Source organism: Lagenorhynchus albirostris, chromosome 2 (genome assembly GCF_949774975.1).
Source record: "Lagenorhynchus albirostris chromosome 2, mLagAlb1.1, whole genome shotgun sequence".
NCBI lineage: Eukaryota > Metazoa > Chordata > Mammalia > Artiodactyla > Delphinidae > Lagenorhynchus > Lagenorhynchus albirostris.
The window spans coordinates 34,046,018-34,065,013 of record NC_083096.1 but is presented as its reverse complement, the minus strand read 5'-3'; the positions used below and the strand labels follow the sequence as shown (position 1 = coordinate 34,065,013).

Sequence of the window (18,996 nt, the reverse complement as noted above, 5' to 3'; positions counted from 1 at the left end):
AGATTTTGATTTGAGAGAAGCAAATTACTCAGGATGGGGAAATACTTTGGGGACCTCTAGTACTGTCAGGTTGCCCCTTGCTAAATGAGAACAGCACAATGGAAAGACAACAGGTGCCTCTAACCAGGACCAAGAGCCTCTCAGGGGTAAGAGCTGTTCCAGAGCCCCTGAAAATTTCTGGACCCCAGTGGTATCAACCCCCGCCGCCACTCACCCAACACCCCTCAACACCCCCACAACATCTCCGCCCCGCCCCGCGTAGCCGACCCCGGCGTAAGGTATTCCCCTTGCCTGACCCTCGGGGGCCCAGGTGGGCGGGGCTCTATTGACACCTTTCCCAGCCTCTCTGGGAGGAGGCGGAGCCAGGGACCCGGCAAGCCAATGCTGGCGGTCCTGGTCACGCGCAGCCGGCGATCAGGCCAATGGGTGCCGGGGGGTGTGGCCAGAGCCTCTAGTTCAGGGCGTTTATAACAACTTGGAATTCGGCGCCTGGTCGCGCGCCTTGGTACGGCTGTGGATTCTCGCGCCGCGAGTGGGCAGGCGACCTGGGCTCTAGGTCTCTCTGCCCAGCCGATTCCTCCTCTGCCCTCGCTCACCTGCTCGCCATGGAGTCCTTGGCTTTCCCCCGGCGCCTCGGCCCGGCTCCCTCGGCCACCGCTGCCCTGGCCGCGGAGCTCGTTCGGCCTTTGGCCGACGGGCTCCTCAAGTCGCCCAAGCCCCTAATGAAGAAGCAGGCAGTGAAGCGGCACCACCACAAGCACAACCTGCGACACCGCTACGAGTTCCTGGAGACCCTGGGCAAGGGGACCTACGGGAAGGTGAAGAAGGCGCGGGAGAGCTCTGGGCGCCTGGTGAGTGCGGCTCCCTCTCGCGGCGCCAGCCGGCCAGGCTCGGGAGTTAGCCGCAGGCGGCGGGTGATGGAGGGTGGGCCGGGAGCTAGTGCCTTGCTTGGTGGACTTGCCCGCATTCAGTCTTTACCGCGCTGAGGTTGCGTATGTGTATGGGGTGCTGGTAGTGTTCACTGTAGAAATTGTCCATGGCTGTAGGGACAATGGTCGTGGACCTGAGAACCCCACCAACTCCGGTCAGCAAGTGATGATTGCCAAATAAGTGAGGCGGGGTGCATAGAGGACGAAAGGTGTCCAGAGATGAGAAGGCTTCCTAAAGACGATGAGACTTAAGTGGAATTTTGCTTGTAACAGACTATCCAATAGAGTGGGGTGGGGAGAGGAAGTAGAAGGCACCTGATCTTAGCAAGGGGTTAGTAAATGTGTGTAGTTGAATGAAAAAGTGAATGAAGTGTCCAGTTCCTCAATTCAGTTCTAATAGTCTGGCAGCCCAGCATACTGTGGAGATATCACCCCCTCCCGGGGGGCGCGGGTGGGTTTGACATTTAGGTCCTTTCCAGGTCTAAGATTGAGTCTGAGTTTCATTATGATGTGTTTCTAATTCTGGTAAATGTGAAACTAGGTTCTCGTGAAAGATCCACTGTGCCCCAAGATACCTTTGGGTTTGGGGCCTTTTCAGGTATGTGTCCTGTTAATTTGGGATGTGTGTGTGTGTATAGTAGTAGTAATCTGTGGGACCTTGTGTAATTTACTTTATCTCTGTACTCTGTTTCCCTTCTGCAAAAATGAAGAAAACAGAGCCCTCCCTCACAGCTGCTATGAGGATTGAATGAGATACAAATATGAATTTAAATTGTTGCTGACAATAGAACCCGCCATGAGAACTGGTATTTATATTTGAAAAGGCTGGCCCCGAAGGGATAGCAGTTTTGCCAAAAGTTAACAATGGTCCCCAAACTTGAGTTTAATGTGCATAGGAATCACCTGGGTGCTTGTTTAAAATACTTCTTCTCTAGTTCCACACCCAGAGGATTTTATTCTGAAGGTGTAGGATGGGGCCAAATAACCTGAATTTGGGGGGACGGCTGCGCCCTGCAGGCTTGGCATGTGGGATCAGGACGCAGATCAAACCTGTGCCCCCTGCAGTGGAATCGCAGAACCTTAATCACTGGACCGCCAGGGAAGGCCCTAAATACTCTGTATTTTGACAGGCCTTTTAGGGCAGGTGGTTTAGGGATTGTTTTGCCAAATCCAGTTGGGTGCTGGTTATGAGATGTGCATGTATGTGTGTGTGCTTGCATGGGTGGCCATGGTCTGCCCTATCAGCTGTGGCAGGAGTTACCTCCCCAGACTGTTTGCTTTTGCAGCCAGTAGATGGTTTGAAATTCAAGAAGTCATTTCATTGGTGAAGGAGAGTGGATGCTGGGGAAAGGGAATGGATTATGGCCTCATCAATAGGACCGAGTATGTTTTTCCTGCTAACACCTGGCACGGTCCCCAGTTGCCTGCTGCCAGGTTACAGCTATTGGGCAATCATGTACTTCCTGGCTTTCCTTTTCTTTCTCTTTCTATAAAGTGTGAGGGCCCGGTGAGGCTCCAGGCTGGAGACTGCTGGGCCCAGGCTTTGTCAGAGGCTCAGCTGGAAAATAGCTGCTTGTGGCTTGTGCCTCTTTTGGGGGGCAGACTGGATTGGGGGCACTGGGGTGGCCTGGAAACTGAGATTGAAGTTCAGAAATCCCATTAAGCTCTTGACCTGGGTCACCGCATGTGTGTCTCTGTGTGTGTGTGAAAGAGAGAAAAGGAGAGATCATTGATTCTGGAATGAGATAAACCAGCTTTCAGTTTTCAAACCTCAGTGGCTGTAGGCAGGGATTCCAGCTCTTATTACATCAGAACAGAGAGAATTCAGAAGGTGCTCCCTGGCTTCATGTCTCTTGTATACAGGGAGCCCACATCAGGAGGAGTGGGACCTGCCCTAAAGCTCCCTGATCCATAGACCACCCTGTACTTCTTGCTCAGGGTCTCCCTCCTCCTTGGAGAGCAGCTCTACGCGCTGCTAATTGTTTCTCAAAATTCTGGAGAGGAATCCTCCCCCCACCGCACCCCCATTCCTGTCTCTTCACTCTTCTCCCTGAAGAGAGACCAACCTGGTGCCTCAGGATCTTCAGTGGGGGAGAGGGGTGTGGGAGCAGCCCACAACCTCCCCTCAAAGTGAACTGAGGGTTCAGAGGAAAGCCCGCTGGGTGACTTCCATCTCAATTTCTCTCCACATTTCGCATTCCCACCCTGCCTGGATAGGATTCTCAGGGGCCAGATGGGATTGTCCAGAGGGAGGGGCAGGTGAGCAGGACTAATGGCTCCTCCAGGAGGGCATTAAAGGAAAAACCAATATTTGCTCTGGATCTTCTAGCTCTGACTACACTCCTGGTAGCCACATGGCATTTCCTCCTTTGACTCTCACAGCTCTCCTGACCACCCCTCCCCTAAAAACAAAAACACCTGCTAGGGTCCCTGGAATGGTGGCGTCCCCCAAAGCCTTTAGGTTGATCTGCATGGAATTTTTACTCCATGAGGAGCACAGGGGAGTCCAAGGGGACAGTGATCTGGGGCAGGGGTGCTTCTGTCTCATATATTGGATTGTTGCATGGGATTTCAAAATGTTTGAAAATGACTGAGATGGTCTGATTCCTTCACTGACAGATGGGGACACTGAGGCCCAGAGAGGGAAGGGGACATGTCCTGTGGCTGGTTAGTGGCATGCCTGCAACATAGGCTCCTGACTTGACCACCCCAGGTGCTAGATGACCAATACTGAGTCTTGCACTGGGAGTTGGCTTTGGGCTGAGCCCAGGCTTGCCTCAGTGTGCTTTGTCATTCCAACAGCTAGCTCCGACTGCCTTTCCCAGAGCTCCAGGCGTGCTGAGGGTGGGAGGAGTCACTGGGAACAACCCCCACCCCCATACATACTGACAGTGTCCAGAGATCCCGCGTAGGTGAGCTCCACTACATTTTACTTTGTCAGGAAGACTGCTCAGCTCAGCATCAGAGGGCAAGCATTCAGAATCCTGGCTCTACTGCTTACCGGCTGTGTGACCTCTGTGTATCTCAGTTTCCTCATCTGTAAAGTGGGGATTATAATAATTCCTACCTCGTGGGGTCCTCATAGGATTAAATAAGATAATATATGTAAAGTGCTCAGCACAGTAGCTGACACACACAGTGTTACTATCCCAGCAAGGCTGGCTTTGTTGAGGTCCTACCCTCCCTCTCTTGGTGGAGGGAGAGTCCACCCCACCCTGGGTCTGTCCTGCCCTGAGCAAGAGAATGGCTCGTGCTCAGCTTCCCTAAGCCCTTTGGTCTCTACGTCGTTCAAAGTCCCAGCCTCTCCTTTAGCCCCTGATCCAGAGAAGGGCTCCCGCCTGGCCAGCTGCCAGAGGCCTCTTCTGTGCGGTGCTGCCCTCCCAGCTCCTCCTGCATCTGCCTGCTCAGCAGCAGGGAGGGAGACTCCAGCTGCAGGTGACTCTTGTCCTTGGACTCTGGCCAAACCACACAAGAGGGCTGGGCAGGGAAGCACCTTGCCTGGCAGCCTGGCAGAGTGGGCAAAGAAAGGGTGGGCACAGCATGGGGTTTAGGGGAAGCAGCTCAGCCTCCCCTCAGAGCCCATGCCTGCTCCCAGCCTGGTTCTCTGGCAGGCTGGGTGGGATGGTGAGCCATCCCCACTCTGCCAGCCCTGGCCAGCCCAGCCCAACCTCTCCTGCATTATCTAAATGGGTCATCCTCCAGCTCCTTGCCCCACCTCCCAGAGGCAGCTGCTCCGTGAAAGGCCAAAAAGGAGTCAAGGATCTTGGCTCCAACTCTGGGTGATAGCTATGACCAGAGATGCCCAGCTTGTACCCTCTCTCCCGGCACCTGAAACCAGTACCTCTAGATCTTCTTTTTCTAAGACCTTTCTGCCATCCTCTCCTGAATCCAGATTATTCTTTTTTTTTTTTTTTTTTTTTTGCTGTACACGGGCCTCTCACTGTTGTGGCCTCTCCCGTTGCGGAGCAAGGCTCCGGACACGCAGCCTCAGCGGCCATGGCTCACGGGCCCAGCCGCTCCGCGGCATGTGGGATCTTCCTGGACCGGGGCACGAACCCGTGTCCCCTGCATCAGCAGGCGGACTCTCAACCACTGCGCCACCAGGGAAGCCCCAGATTATTCTTGATCTGAGTTCCTGTGGGGACTGGGAGGAGAGAAGGCAGTGTTTAACCAATTGAGCCCCAGCGCCCATCTCTCCAACATCTTGGTATATCTGTAAGTGGGATGAGGGCGGCTGGTGGTACTGCACAGCCTGGCCCATGGCAGGGTGTGGGGCTTTCCCTTCTCCAGGGGTAGGAGGCAGGGAGCTGGAGGCAGGGCAGAGCATCTGCAAGGAACTTTTGTCTTCTGAAGTGGTGGTTTCTCCAGGCAACACCCCTCCATCTTGGGTCCTGACAGCCTTGATATGTTGAGGAACCTCGGAAGAGTCACCTTTCTGGACTTTTGTGTTTGCCATTTACAAAATGGGATAAGGAGTTAGCTCTGCTGCCTTTCCAGCATGCAGGGCCACAGCGGCAAGAAAATCACTGGGCTGGTATCAGTAGGAATTTTGCTCAGGCAGGTAAACATAGATATAGCATGGGGCCTCTGAATAAACCTATTATAACAATCCTTGGTTAGCACCTTCCTGGCGTAGTAGCACATGACCCATTTCTGAAGAAGCTCAGCGGAGAATGCTAGAGTTTGGAAGGGAGCTTAGAGATCCTAATGTGCAAATTCGTGTATAGTTCCTTTCCTTTCTTTCTGGCCTTTGCTCAAACCTTTCTCTCTGCCTGGAATGCCCTTGTTGCACTGCCCCCCTCAAAGGCCTGCCCACCTCGGCTTGTCATACCCCACTCTTCCTTCAAGATCTAAAACAGAGTTTTCCCCCAGGGGTGATTTGCCTGCTCCTCCAGGCGAAGGAAGCTCTCCAGTGCTCCTGGAGCCCCTGGGCAGCCAGGGATCTCAACCGTCATGTTCATCACACTAGACTGGACCAAGGGCCTTGGCGCAGGGGCTATCCAATTTTTGTCTGAATCCCCAACACCTACCATAGCTCCAGGCACCTACCATAGCGCCAGGCACGTAGTAGGCATTCAGCAAATGTTTGGAGGATAAATGTCCTTTTATTTTTCACATGAGGACATTAAAACTAGCCAGGCCAGTTAACAGGATCATTTAAGTGACTTGTCTCGAGTTATGTAGCTCCAAAGGGGCAAATAAAGACTAGATACCTGGGCTCTTGACACCCCTCCACCGATCTGGTGTTCACATTTATATTGTCATTGTTGTGCCTCTGTTTCCTGCCCCCTCTGAGTAGGGTGGCCGTATAATATAACATCTCAACCCGAATACTTTGCGGAGTAAAAGGGGCACTGTTAATAATTATACGGGATGACCCAGGATTGTCCCCAGGGAGGTGGCCTTCCTACCTCTGGGTGATCCATTCAGCGACTGTTTTTCTCTTCCTTTCCTCTAGTCACTATATTTGAATGGTTGCTCAACTATATTGCAGATGAGAACAAAGGTCCCTCAAAATGAGTTCTCACAAACATGGCTGACTCTCCACCCATGCCTTGGAAAAAGGGCAGAAAGTCTTATCTGGGCACTGGTGCCATCAGTCAGGGATCAGCCCAATGACTTAACCAATAAATATTTATTTGTGATTTGTGTTCACCAGGAAACAGTTGAGGTCTGTCCAGTGGGACTAGGATAGATGGGGGAACAGTGGCCCAGCCCCACCAGGGCAGTGATACATGGCTCTTCTTGTCTGTCACCTGCTTGGGGACTGGTGGAGGCATGAGGACCTAAGTTGTTTCTTTCCTGGGAAGTACCAGCCAAGCTGTGGTCTCCTAAGACCTAATATAGACAATGGGGGGGGCGGGGGGGGGGTCCTTGACCTCGCCCCCTGAGGCCAGAGCATGAGCTTGCAGGAGGACGGAACTGTCCACTAAGGATCAACAATTCTGATTTTAAACAGTAGACTTCCAGAGTTGAAAGAAATAGATCTCAGGATTCAACCTGTACACCCTCTACCCATGCAGGGACTCCTTCTAGCACCCCTCAGAGCCCTTTATTTTTTTGAAACCTCATTTCTTTTAGGCCTTGTCTTCTTTAGAGCTCTGCTCCCTAGCCCACGATGATTTATCTCATTGTATATGTTTGTGTGTGTACAACTGTACATCCAAGATATGCCTAGTTTTTGCATATGTGTGTATCTTAAGCTCTCAGATATTTGTTTCATTATCTAGGTAAGTGATTTACATGTGATTTTTTTTTTTTTGCTATCTATTAATTCAGTTTTATGGGCCTTTATCTGAAGAGCTCATGGCATTTTATCTATTGTCTGATTTTTTTCTTTTTAACAGGAGAAAAACAAATTTAATTTCACATGTACAGGAACCCCCCCCCAATTATGTGGCTCCCCAACAGTCAGGCAATTGAGGCTTACCTGCCATCCCGAGCTAAGGAGAAGGGGGCAGGGGTCTGGCATTGGAAAGGGGAGGAAGGCAATTCACAGAAAGATGGGAAGAGCGAATGCTTGGTAGATAAATGTTTGCTGGGCCATGCAGATAAGTCTTCCTGATGAAAAAAGTTATCTCTGCTAATAGTGCTCTCTCTGGTACAAGCCTCCTATCTAAATTCTTTAATGCAGTTAAGGGAGGGATAAAAAGCTCTTCTTGAGTCAGCTGAGCCTTCATTGTCTTCAGCTCAAAATCATCCACATGCCAAAGTGACAGTCTGGGGTAGCCTGCCCTGAGCCCCACCACCAAGTAATGCAATTACGTTTCAGTGCAGGCATTTGTGTTCATATTTATAATCATCATAACCTTTAAAGTCTCGGCAAACATGTTTAGTTGCCACTGGATTGGTGTGTCCTCATGTACAAGTGACAACTCTCTTTCATTTGTACCTAGAGTTCATTTTTTGCAGTTATAAGACCATAATTCTTTTCTGCAGTGATAATTCATAACTGAAAAATTATTAGAACATTATCTGATATATCAAGACTGTTGCAGCTCTGCAGTTTCTATGTAGGAGAGACTTTAATGGCGCTAGTGGGTTGGAATTAGGAGCAACAAGAGTTGTCTTGAAGCTTCACTGTATTGTCTGATTTTTAAAACAAAGAATTCAGAGAGAAAAGAACTAGTCCATAAAATCTCCCCTTCAGGGAGAGAAAAAGGGTCTGGAGAGGTGTTCAGGAACCAAGCTCCAGGCCGGTTGGAGGAGGATTTAAGCCCCTTCCCTCCATCCCCACCCCCCGGGCAATTCTAAGCCGGGGATTTTTCTGCTTAGCTCATTGGGGTGGTTTGGAGCAGAAGGGGTGGGGGGCGTGAAGAGAGCGCCTGAGGTGCAGCCCGGCCCCTGCAGCTGCAGCGTGGGCCCCTCCAGGGGCTTGGGCAGGAGACTCCATGGTGACCGTCCCTCCTGCTGCCATTGTCCTCCCTGCCCTGCTCTGGGAGGGCGAGAGAGCCGGGCCTCCCCTCTTTCATGGATGCAGCTCCAGGGGAGGAGCGGGACGGAGGGCACGCCATCCCTGGCCTGTTGCCGGGGTGACCAGGCCCAGGGCATTGTGAGCTGCTCCTCTTACAGGATTACGGCTGTTCCGCATTCTTGTCTGAGGGGGACATAGGCCCGAGCCCGCGGTCCGCAGCGGAGCCGGAAGCCTTTGTCTGCCTCCAGAGCCCTGTGAAAGGGGGATTAGAGGCCCCGCCCCTTGGGCTCTGGGTTCCCTTTTTTCCACCTCCTTTTGAACCTTGAGGGAAGGCGAACGCTCCTGGGAAATGAACGAGGAGCTGTTTTCCTCAGCCTGTGCCTCGGGATTTCTCATAACTTGCCCCGCTCCTGTGAAGGGGAAGTCTTATATTTACCATTTGTGTCCTTGGACAGGACTTGTCAGGAACTGACCAGCCCTGTGACACCCCACCCCATACCCGCCCAGCGCCTGATGCCAGAGTTGTAGCCTCCGAGGGCCCCGGGGCATTTATATGGTCACTTCACAGAGTCAAAGCAGGAAAGCACCCCAGACATCTTAGTCCAGCCTGTTTATTTCACAGAAAACGAGGCTGGGAGAGGGCATGGGGCTTGCCCATGAGCACAGCAACAGAGCCTGGAGGGCCCAGGTCCCCTGACTCACCACGCGGTGTCTTCCCCACACACTGCATGCGCTGTTGGTACTCTGTCACCATCGCTGCTCAGTGCGGTGGAACAGAGAAGGGGGCGAGATGCCTCAGTCTCTAAGAGCTTTGCTTAAGCTGCTTCTTGGCGGTTCATTCTCCACTTCCTCTTGCCTCCCTCCTGAACCCTTCCTGAACCCACCACATGTACCAGCCAGAGAGTTTAATCCTTAAATGGCATTTTCACCTTTACGGACAAGATAGCAAAGCCCAGAGGACTCTGTTTAACTGTCTAGTTGTTTGTTTGTTGCTGGGGGAGAGACATTACTTACCTAGACCGAAGAGACTAGCATTTTTTTCATAACTTTTTTGGGTGATTTTTGTGTGTGTGGTAAAGCATATGTAACATAAAAGGTTCCCTCCAGCCGCTCTGCCGCCCGCCCCAGTGAAGGGTGGAGAGGCTTCTCTGGGTGCGCGCTGTGGCCTTTGCAGCGGCTGTAGGCAGATCACCAGGGTCAGGGCTCCCAGAGTGTCCTCAGGGACGCCTTTACCTGCCAGACCTTTCTCCTCACTCTCCTGCATTCTCTGCTCCCAGGTGGCCATCAAGTTGATCCAGAAAGACAAAATCAAAGACGAGCAAGATCTGATGCACATTCGGCGAGAGATTGAGATCATGTCATCACTCAACCACCCCCACGTCATTGCCATCCACGAAGGTACAGAGGTGGAGCATTTGAAGCTGTGTGTGTGTGTGTGTGTGTGTGTGTGTGTGTGTGTGTGTACGTGTGTGTGTGTCCAGTTGGAACAGATGACACAGAGGTAAAAAAGACACAGGCTGGATTTGAAACCCAGCTATATGACTTTGGGCAACTAATTTAATTTTGTCTCTGGGCCTCAGTTCCTCATTTGTAAAATGGGATAATCCCACCTACATCACAGGGTTGTTGCAAAGATCAAATTAAATGTCACCAGGGAATTCCCTGGTGGTCCAGTGGTTAGGACTCTGTGCTTCCACCTCAGAGGGCACAGGTTTGATCCCTGGTCAGGGAACTAAGATCCCGCATGCCCTGTGGCACGGCCGAAAAAAAAAATTCAAATTAAATGTCACCAAGTGCTCCTCTCATGGGAGGAACTCCACAGATTGTAGGCATTTTTGTTCTTAGGTTTTCCGTACTGGAACACTGTCTCCCCAGACCAATGAGATCCTTGGCAATCTGGGGGAGGCTGAAACATACGGGGACCTGCACGCGTCTCAGGTGTGTGGGTGCTGTTTTTCTTCATATACAGGAGCCAGACCTCCTGTCCTCTGAATCATTCCCGCCATGGGGCTGGCTTCTACTTCTCCTCGTCTCTTGAAGCCTCCTCTTGCTCTGACATCGGTGCTGGCTTTCCACTCCAGCTGCCCTGTTCCCTGTGACCCAGACAACAAAGTGAGCAAGAGAGGGTGATGAGGGAAAGAGGGGGAGCAGCCTGCCACACACACCTGTCTGCTTCCAGCCTTTACCTAATATCAGTTAGACAGGAAGTGAGGAACGGCAGGAACAGCAGGAAGGAGGAAAGGGAGCCTGTGGCTTTGCCCTCAGTCTGAATATTCCTGATAGGAAGAAAGAGAGGTCTCCTCTCTTAAATTCTGTTTAGAGGAAGACTTAGGGCAGAGCCACTGACATGGCCCTGTGGCCTGAGCCTTTCCCATGAGCCCTAGCAGGTGGCTGGAAGGCTAATTGTTTCTCTGTTTATTTCCCCCAGGGAGGAGTTGGTTAAGCCAGGCTAAGCTTGGTGATTGGGCTGTGTGTGTGTGTGTGTGTGTGTGTGAGAATTCTTCCCCACACCCATTATCTACAGCTAGGTCTGGGAACTGAGCTCTGAAGCTTAGGATGTAGCTGCTACTTACTGCACCTTCAGATTCAGCAAATGTTGGGGTGTCATAGTTACTGTGTATCTGGTAGACCTCCCCCAGATCCATCCCCATCCACAGACTTTAAGAGATATGGACTGGGGGGAAGGCTGCAGTCCTGGGAACTGACTTCTAACATAGCTGCTCTCCAGAATGTGCCCTGGCTGGCTCCTGACCCCCAATTTTACGGCACAAAGTTTGCACACATCCTGCAGAGGTGTGGAGAACCACAGGGGTGGAGCCTCAGCTAGGCACCCCCCAGCATTCTGGGCCACTGTGCTCCCCTAGGAAAAAGCACAGTCCTCCTGACCATATATCCAACTGCCTGGGAGCTGGGACTCTTCTTGGGAGAAGCCTCTTCTCTTAGCTCCTTCTCACAGGCTAGACAGTAATCTCTCTGGGGCTGGCTGAGCAAGCCAAACTCATAGGACTCGTTTGACACAAAGATGCAATATCACAGACACATGTTTTGACACACACCCTGCTGAAGGGCCAGTTTGGTGAACCAGCCATTCCCTACTTTTCCAGGAGGCAAGACAAGGCCCGAGGTGGCAATAGGGCCCCTTCCTCACATGGAGATGAGCCAGCTGGAGTAGGCTGGCTGCCAGGAGCCCAGCCAGTCAATTAATTACCAAATATTTATTGATCGTTTCTATGTACAAAGCCCCAGCCTGGATGTTCTGGACGGGAAGTCAAAGATGTTAAGGGTGATCAATATCTCAGCTCTCCATGGTACTTTACAGTCTACAAAGCACTTTCATACTTTTATTCCTCTTCTGATCCTCAAGTCAGGCATTATTATGGGCATTATTTTTCAAGTTTATGCGTGAGGATGCTGATAATAAATGTAACAGTAGGTACAGTCTATCGAGTGCTTGCTTGTATGTCAGAGCCCACACCAGCTTGCTCCGCCAGCCTGAGAGCTGTGACTAACTTTTATCTATTCCTCACCCCAGCTCTGTGACGTTGCTATCATTATCCCTCTTCAAATGAGGAAACTGAGGCACACTGATTGAATAACTTGCCGTGGTCACCCAGCTAGTAAATGATGGGGGCAGGATTCAAATCCCAAACCTACATTCTTACTGATGTATCTAGAAGAGATTTGCCCAAGGTCACGAGGCAAAAAAGTACTGAACCAGAGAGCCTGGTTTTTCATTCTCATCCAGTGATGTCTCAGAATTTGCAGGGTAGTGTTAAGAATCCTCCGAAGCCTGAACTTCCAAGGAAAGGGAGGGTGAGCCAGTTCCCTTGGCCTTAATTCGTTGCTACTGGAAGGTGTTGGGAGCATCAAAGGGCACTGTCCTGCCTCATTAGCAGATGTCTCTGGTGGGAAGTCCCGTCTGGTTTGGGGGCCTGGGAGTGATCCGTGTTCCCTAGTGGGGAGCAGTGCACTCTGGAGGGGCCTGACATTCCTGCCTTGCTCTGCCCCAGTGTTTGAGAACAGCAGCAAGATCGTGATCGTCATGGAGTACGCCAGCCGGGGCGATCTATATGACTACGTCAGTGAACGGCAGCGGCTCAGCGAGCGCGAAGCCCGGCATTTCTTCCGGCAGATTGTCTCCGCCGTGCACTACTGCCACCAGGTGAGCGGCACCTGCCTCAGCCCTGTGCTGAGGGGGTGGTCCCTGGGGCTCGGGGGCTGGTTTCACCAGAGAGATTCCATGACTGGTCCAGGATCACACAGGGAGATCGAAAGAGGCAAGACTCAGTTCTGGACTCAGCCTGGAGAATGTTGGTGTCTCTGGCTTCAAGTCTCTTGGCTGGGGTTGGAAGGACCATGATTTGTTGTAGTACGTACCAGTAAAGATGGGCCTCCCAGCCTACCTGTGCTCACCCCCACGCGGCCCCCTTTGTGTTTCCCTCACTGTCCAGACCAGGTCCTCATGTCCTTCCCTCCCTGGTGGCCTTCCCCTGACCCTCCTCCCTCCCTCTTTCAGAACAGGGTTGTCCACCGGGATCTCAAGCTGGAGAACATCCTCTTAGATGCCAATGGAAATATCAAGGTGAGCCTCACTTCTTGTCTAAAGCTGCTTCCCTACCCCTCCCCAGCCTGTCTGCACTGTCCCTTGCCAAGCATCTCTAAGCCCCTAGGGGGTTCCAGAAGGAGTTGAGCAAAGCTCAGACTCTTATGTGGGTACTGATAAGGACCTTAGCCATCATCCGCTTCAGTACCTCATTCTATGGATTGAAAGCTGAGGCCTTATGATAAGCAGTGATTTGCATAAGGTCCCACGGCTAGCAAGTGGCTGAGCCTCAGCTAGAACCAGAGTCTTCTGACTCCCTGACCAGTGCTCTTGACGTCACAAGGCTGAAGGAGTCTAGATCTAAGGTTGGCTTCTGCTCACAGCCTTGGGACTGGCACGGAGAGGCCATGGCCTGAGTTCTCCCCACCTGCACGCATGCATATACACGCACGCATGCGCACTTTAATCTGCTGCAATTAGGTAGCCCTTTAGCACCTTTCACCACAGCAAGCACTCCAGAGCCAGCTTCCTGCTTTCTGCAGCTGCTGAATTCCCGTGTCTAAGTAGTTAAATTTAGGCCTGAGAAGTTCAGGTCGATGTGATAAACTCGGGTCTTGGGGCTGGAAGGGGAGACGGCAAGGGCTGGCCCCTGCAGATACCTGGAAGGGCTCTGACTCTGCAGTCGGACCCTCCTCAGAATCTTCCCGAACCCAGATCATAGTCCTTTCCCCAGTGGCCCCTGACCTGTGCCCTGAGGTGCCCTGAGGTGCCCTGAGGCGCCCTGGCACTGAGTTCATTTTCCTTACCAGTTCCCGGAGTAGGTGGGGCTCTCTTTGATGCTGACCAGGAAGGGGGAAGCCAGAGCCAATAAATCCACACAACCCAGGCAGGCACGAACTTTCCCATCTGCACCAATCATCTGCCTCATTATAGGCTTCAACTGGTAACTGCCTGATAGGAGGCCAATAAAACCCATAAATGAAGGAGCCAGAGTTCATAAACAACTTCTCCCCACCCTGGGCACACGTGACCGTCTGCTGGGGATGAAGAGGTTGGGAGCAAAAGGGCATTGGCCTCAGCCTTTGTCTGAGGATAGCTGGCGGAAGGGTCTTTCTGAGGAATGAGAAGATGGGCTTGGGGCCCCTCAAACCCTCAATATCAGAGGGCTCAGGAAGTCCTGTAAGAAGATCCCTTCTACTGGGCTATAGCCATGACCGTAATCTTTGTTCTTCCTTCAGTACTGCTTCTCAGCTATACTGGGCTGACCCCAGTCCCGCCACCACGTTCCTGCCCGGGTGTGGGCAGAGAGATGCATTCTTTGCTGGGAAGGGCAGCCCAAGCCCCAGTCATGGGGTAGCTTGCTTCTGAGGTTCATGGCATTGGCATAAGACATTGTCCCCCTCCAACTGGTAGGCCCTTCCTTTAGTCAGTAAGTGGCCATTAGTTCCACCCATGGGTCACAGCTGTGCTAGGAGTTGCAGGAGGGGTGGGGGCAGGAGGTCAGCATGGGAAGCATATTGATGTGGCAGTATGAGGAGACGGAACTGACAAGCAGGGGCTACCGTGAGCCACTGCAAATTGTAGGGCTTCATGGGAGGAGGAGATCTCAGGGCAATGGAAGGCTTCCTGGAGGAGGTGGGCTTGCTGGGTCAGGAGGATGTGTGTAGGCAGAGAGAGCATCCCTGGAGTAGAGTACAGGGTGAGCAAAGGGGCCTGGGGAACAGTGAGGACCCTGGAGCTCCCCGACACCTCTGCCTACGCTTTCCTCATTGACATAACCTCCAAAGGGCTCTTTCTTCCAGGGCCTGAGCTGTGTTGGTGGTGCCCGGTATGGGGTAGGGGTCATGGGCACCCTTTCCTGCTGCTAGGGCCTGGGTTTCCCCGGGGTCTGGCGGGGGGCAGACCAGGAGCTATAGAACAACACAGGCCTTGGTGTGACCCCTGTCTGTGTTTGACCCAATTCTGCAGATCGCTGACTTTGGCCTCTCCAACCTCTACCACCAAGGCAAGTTCCTGCAGACGTTCTGTGGGAGCCCCCTCTATGCCTCGCCCGAAATCGTCAACGGGAAGCCCTACACGGGCCCAGAGGTAAGTGTCTGGACTCCTCCGCCAGCCTGCCTCAGCTTAGATCCTGAGAGAGGGATGCGCTACTTTTCTAGTTATTCCCTTTCTCAGATCACAAAACTCACTTCCCCACCAAAGTAGTGTGTGGCCGGGTCTTTAGCGGGAGTGGCAAAACTGGAACAAGAGTCTTCTGACCCCCAGTCTGGTTCTGTGCCCCTCACCTTCCACATTCCCATTTCCTTTCCCAGCCCCCAGCCAGCCTCCCTGGAGGGATGGTATCTGTCACAGCCAGCACTCCTGGCCCAGAAGGGATGACCTCGTCACTGATCTTATGTTTGTGGCTGCTCCTCCCAAGGGGAGGCAAATGACAGCAGCTCTCCATGAACCTCAGTCCCTTCTGCAGCATCACCCTCTCTGCCCCTGGGTACTAGAAGGAGGTGGTCCTCAGATACACTGGGCTCTGGGTTCTCCAACATGGGCTCCCTTTTCCCCATGGTACTGAATGAAGGTGAGGCTGGAAGCCCTCTAGCCTGTGGCATGAGGAGGTCCTGGCTGATCCTCTCTCTCCCTCAGGTGGACAGCTGGTCCCTCGGTGTTCTCCTGTACATCCTGGTGCATGGCTCCATGCCCTTTGATGGGCAGGACCATAAGACGCTGGTGAAACAGATCAGCAATGGGGCCTACCGGCAGCCGCCTAAACCCTCTGGTGAGTGAGAGGTGTAGGTGTTCTCATCTAGGTGCTGGGTGTCCTTTGCTCATTCCTGAGGCAGCAATTAAACAGTGACAGTAAAGTGAAGAGGGCAGCCCACTGTAGATGGAGTGTACCTTCCACCTCAATTCCTGCTGTCATCTCTTTGCCTCCTATGTCTGTGACCTCTGAGGAAGGAAGGGATAGCTCTTTCCTTCCTTTATGGGCAAGCTTTATCATATTTGGAAAGTGCTTCCTAAGGTCTAGCTTAGATCCTCTTTGCTACAATTGTCTCATTTCCTACTGCTTTTGTCCTTGTCCTTAGAAATCTTTTTGTCCTTTCACGTACGATGTGTAAGGCAAGAAGAAAGGTGTGAGGACCTTGGTTTACTCTTGAACAGTCCCTCCCCTCAGAGGGTTACATGTCAGTGGAGCAAAGGAGGATACACACTAACACATAAACATGGCTGTGGTCCTGAGGGGTGGTGGGATGGAAGAGGAAATCCGACAGTCAATCCAGGGAAGTTGGAGACTGGGGGGCCGGCCCGGGCTGCAGTGTGTCTGGAGCCCTAGGTGGGAGTGGCATATCTGACACAGGAGTGAGCAGTGTCTTAGCACAAATGGGGGTAAGCCAGTGAGGGGGACTGTGGGTGCCCATGCTCATGCCTATGGATCTGAAACCCTTCTCCTTCTTCTTTTAGATGCCTGTGGTCTGATCCGGTGGCTATTAATGGTGAACCCTACCCGCCGGGCCACCCTGGAGGATGTGGCCAGTCACTGGTGGGTAAACTGGGGCTATGCCTCCCGTGTCGGGGAGCAGGAAGCTGTGCACGAGGGAAGGCGCACCGGCGGTGACTCTGGCCGGGCCTCCGTGGCTGACTGGCTCCGGCGGTCCTCCCGCCCCCTCCTGGAGAACGGGGCCAAGGTCTGCAGCTTCTTCAAGCAGCACGCGCCTGGAGGCGGGAGTCTCGCCCCTGGCCTGGAGCGCCAGCATTCGCTCAAGAAGTCCCGCAGAGAGAATGACATGGCCCAGACTCTCCAGGGGGACCCAGCTGCTGATGCCTCCCCTCGCCCTGGCAAGGGCAACCTCAAGCTGCCGAAAAGCATTCTCAAGAAGAAGGCATCGACCTCCTCAGAAGGGGCAAGGGAGGGCCCTGAGCTTGGCCCCGTCCCTGTGAGCCCAGGACAAGCTGCCCCCCCGCTCCCCAAGAAGGGCATCCTCAAGAAGTCTCGCCAGCGGGAATCCGGCTACTACTCCTCTCCTGAACCCAGTGAGTCTGGGGAGCTCTTGGATGCAGGGGACGTGTTTGTAAGTGGGGATGCCATGGGGCACACGCCCCCCCAAACCTCAGGGCTGCTGCTCCATCGCAAGGGCATCCTCAAACACAACAGCAAGTTCTCCCACGCAGCCCTGGAGCTCACAGCCCACACTGCTTTTGGGTCTTTGGATGAACTGGCCCCACCTCACCCTCCAGCCCGGGCCAGCCGCCCCACGGGGGCAGTGAGTGAGGACAGCATCCTGTCCTCTGAGTCCTTTGACCAGCTGGACTTGCCCGAACGGCTCCCTGAGCCCCCACTGCGGGGCTGTGTGTCTGTGGACAACCTCGTGGGGCTTGAGGAGCCCCCCTCAGAGGGCCCTGGAAGCAGGTCCCTGAGGTGCTGGCGGCAGGACCCCCTGGGGGACAGCTGCTTTTCCCTGATGGACTGCCAGGAGGTGACAGAGGCCTACCAACAGGCACTGGGGGTCTGCTCAAAGCTCAGCTGAAGGTGGGGGGCGTTGCCCCATCCCGGCTGGCTCTAAGACGCAGCTGGCTGCACCCTGAGGGGAAACTGCCTTCTTCCCTGCCTCCCAGGACCAGCATCCCAGCCCAGAAGGCTGGGATGGTTTGCAATTGAGCCCTGGGGAGGGCTGGATGTGGGAAGTGGGCAAGTGAAGTGTACTGAGGGTTCAATGTCTTCAGCCGCATGGAACCAAGAAGGTAGTAGAAGGGAAATGAGTAGAGAAGTAGAGAGGAAGGCCCAAGGCTGAGTCCAGGTTGCCTGTTTCTTGTACACATAGTAGGGCCGCAGAGAGCTGGAAAGAGCGCTCCCAGCGCCCAGCTCCTATAAAGAGTAAGTTTTGTGCATGGTGCCCTCCTGCCAAGGTGGGGATGGAAACTCTTGAAGTTCACATACACATTCCCATCTCCACCAACCACTCAAACTGGAGTGTGGCACCCCCCTAATGTGCCTGGGGTGTCCTGGGAGTGGTCTTCTAGAGTGTGCCCTTCCTTATTTATCTGAGCAGTAAGAGAACACAGCCTCTGTTTCCTCAAAGGTTCTCTCCCCTTTCGCATCCTCCAAACCTGGCCCAAGCCTCCTGGAGTCGCTGCTATGAATCTAAAAGACTTGAAAAGGCTCAGGCTGCTACTGGACATCATCTCAAGGGGCCCGGATTCCCCTGGATCCCACCTTGGACCTCAAAGACTCTGAACTTCTCTAGCCTCCAAGCTGCTCCTGCTACTGAGAATGGATGTGTCTGTTTCTCTGGGCTTTCAGGGCCTAGAATGTTCTTATTTATTTTTATGTTTTCAGCTCTGCATTTTTAAAATAGTGAATCTTACTGTTTTCAATAATGTGAATACTATGTTCTGGGGAAATGCACTATGACATCTAAGTTTTGTGTACAGGGAGATATTTTTGCAATGATTCCCTACTGATCAAGGGGAAGCCGGGGGCCTTTTATAAATCTACATGTCCGATCGCTCTGTCTGGAAGGGGTCTCTGGCTGCCTCACTCCACGCCCTGATTCTATCTACCTGATGGTCCCTCTTCCCTTCTGTGGTGGCTAGAAAGAGCCACCCCATTAAAAACCAGAACGATGATTGGAAAATAGCTTCTGTGGTTCTCTTTGGGGAAGTGGGGGCACAGGTCTTCGAGTTTTCTCTTAACACACACTCCCTTGGGCTCTCACAGATGGAAAAAAGAGAACCTGCTTCATAAAAACAAAAGACACACCAAAAACCGAACTCTTAGCTCCAAAGGACTCCCTGTTACACCTCCATCAGCGGTTCTGCCCTTGTAAACACCCAGCGGGGAGGGTGCCCTGGGCTAAGGGTCCCAATTTGCTCCTCCTGCATTTAGCACTAAAGAACTTGGTTTGGCAGACTATACAGCCCTGCCCCCACCCTTCCCCCTCCTCTCCCATCCCTCCCCCATCTAGCTCCGTCCCCTGCTGCTTGTAGGCACCTCCACCGCCTTTATTCTCTCCCTCCAAAGAAATCCCTTTCCCTCCAGTGCAGGCAGCTGCTCCCCACTCCGCCCCCCAACCGCCTGACTCTTAGAGGAAGTAAAGAATGCTTGGAATGCCCCCCTCGTC

The 18,996-nt window shown here is 53.0% G+C and overlaps 1 protein-coding gene across 4 annotated transcripts; it reads left to right on the top strand.

The window, feature by feature from the left end:
• The first annotated feature begins 496 nt into the window (after positions 1 to 496).
• Positions 497 to 18,510, top strand: NUAK2 (NUAK family kinase 2). Of its 4 annotated transcripts, XM_060129560.1 has the most exons (8): positions 497 to 851; positions 9,621 to 9,741; positions 12,354 to 12,505; positions 12,860 to 12,925; positions 14,855 to 14,974; positions 15,524 to 15,656; positions 16,340 to 16,909; positions 17,956 to 18,510. In XM_060129560.1, exons 1-8 carry the CDS (start codon positions 606 to 608, stop codon positions 18,108 to 18,110), a joined length of 1,563 nt encoding a protein of 520 aa, XP_059985543.1. In that variant the 5' UTR covers positions 497 to 605; the 3' UTR covers positions 18,111 to 18,510. The 4 variants fall into 4 exon arrangements, with proteins under 4 accessions (XP_059985543.1, XP_059985532.1, XP_059985524.1 ...); XM_060129549.1 differs by having other exon boundaries at positions 497 to 818; positions 16,340 to 18,099; XM_060129541.1 differs by having other exon boundaries at positions 16,340 to 18,099.
• Positions 18,511 to 18,996: the final 486 nt, after the last annotated feature.

Coding starts and splice junctions, on each gene's coding strand:
- NUAK2 (XM_060129541.1), top strand. CDS start 606: ATGGAGTCCTTGGCTTTCCCCCGGCGCCTCGGCCCGGCTCCCTCGGCC. Junction 12,506..12,859: donor CCGTGCACTACTGCCACCAG/GTGAGCGGCACC, acceptor TCCCTCTTTCAG/AACAGGGTTGTCCACCGGGA. Junction 12,926..14,854: donor ATGCCAATGGAAATATCAAG/GTGAGCCTCACT, acceptor CCAATTCTGCAG/ATCGCTGACTTTGGCCTCTC.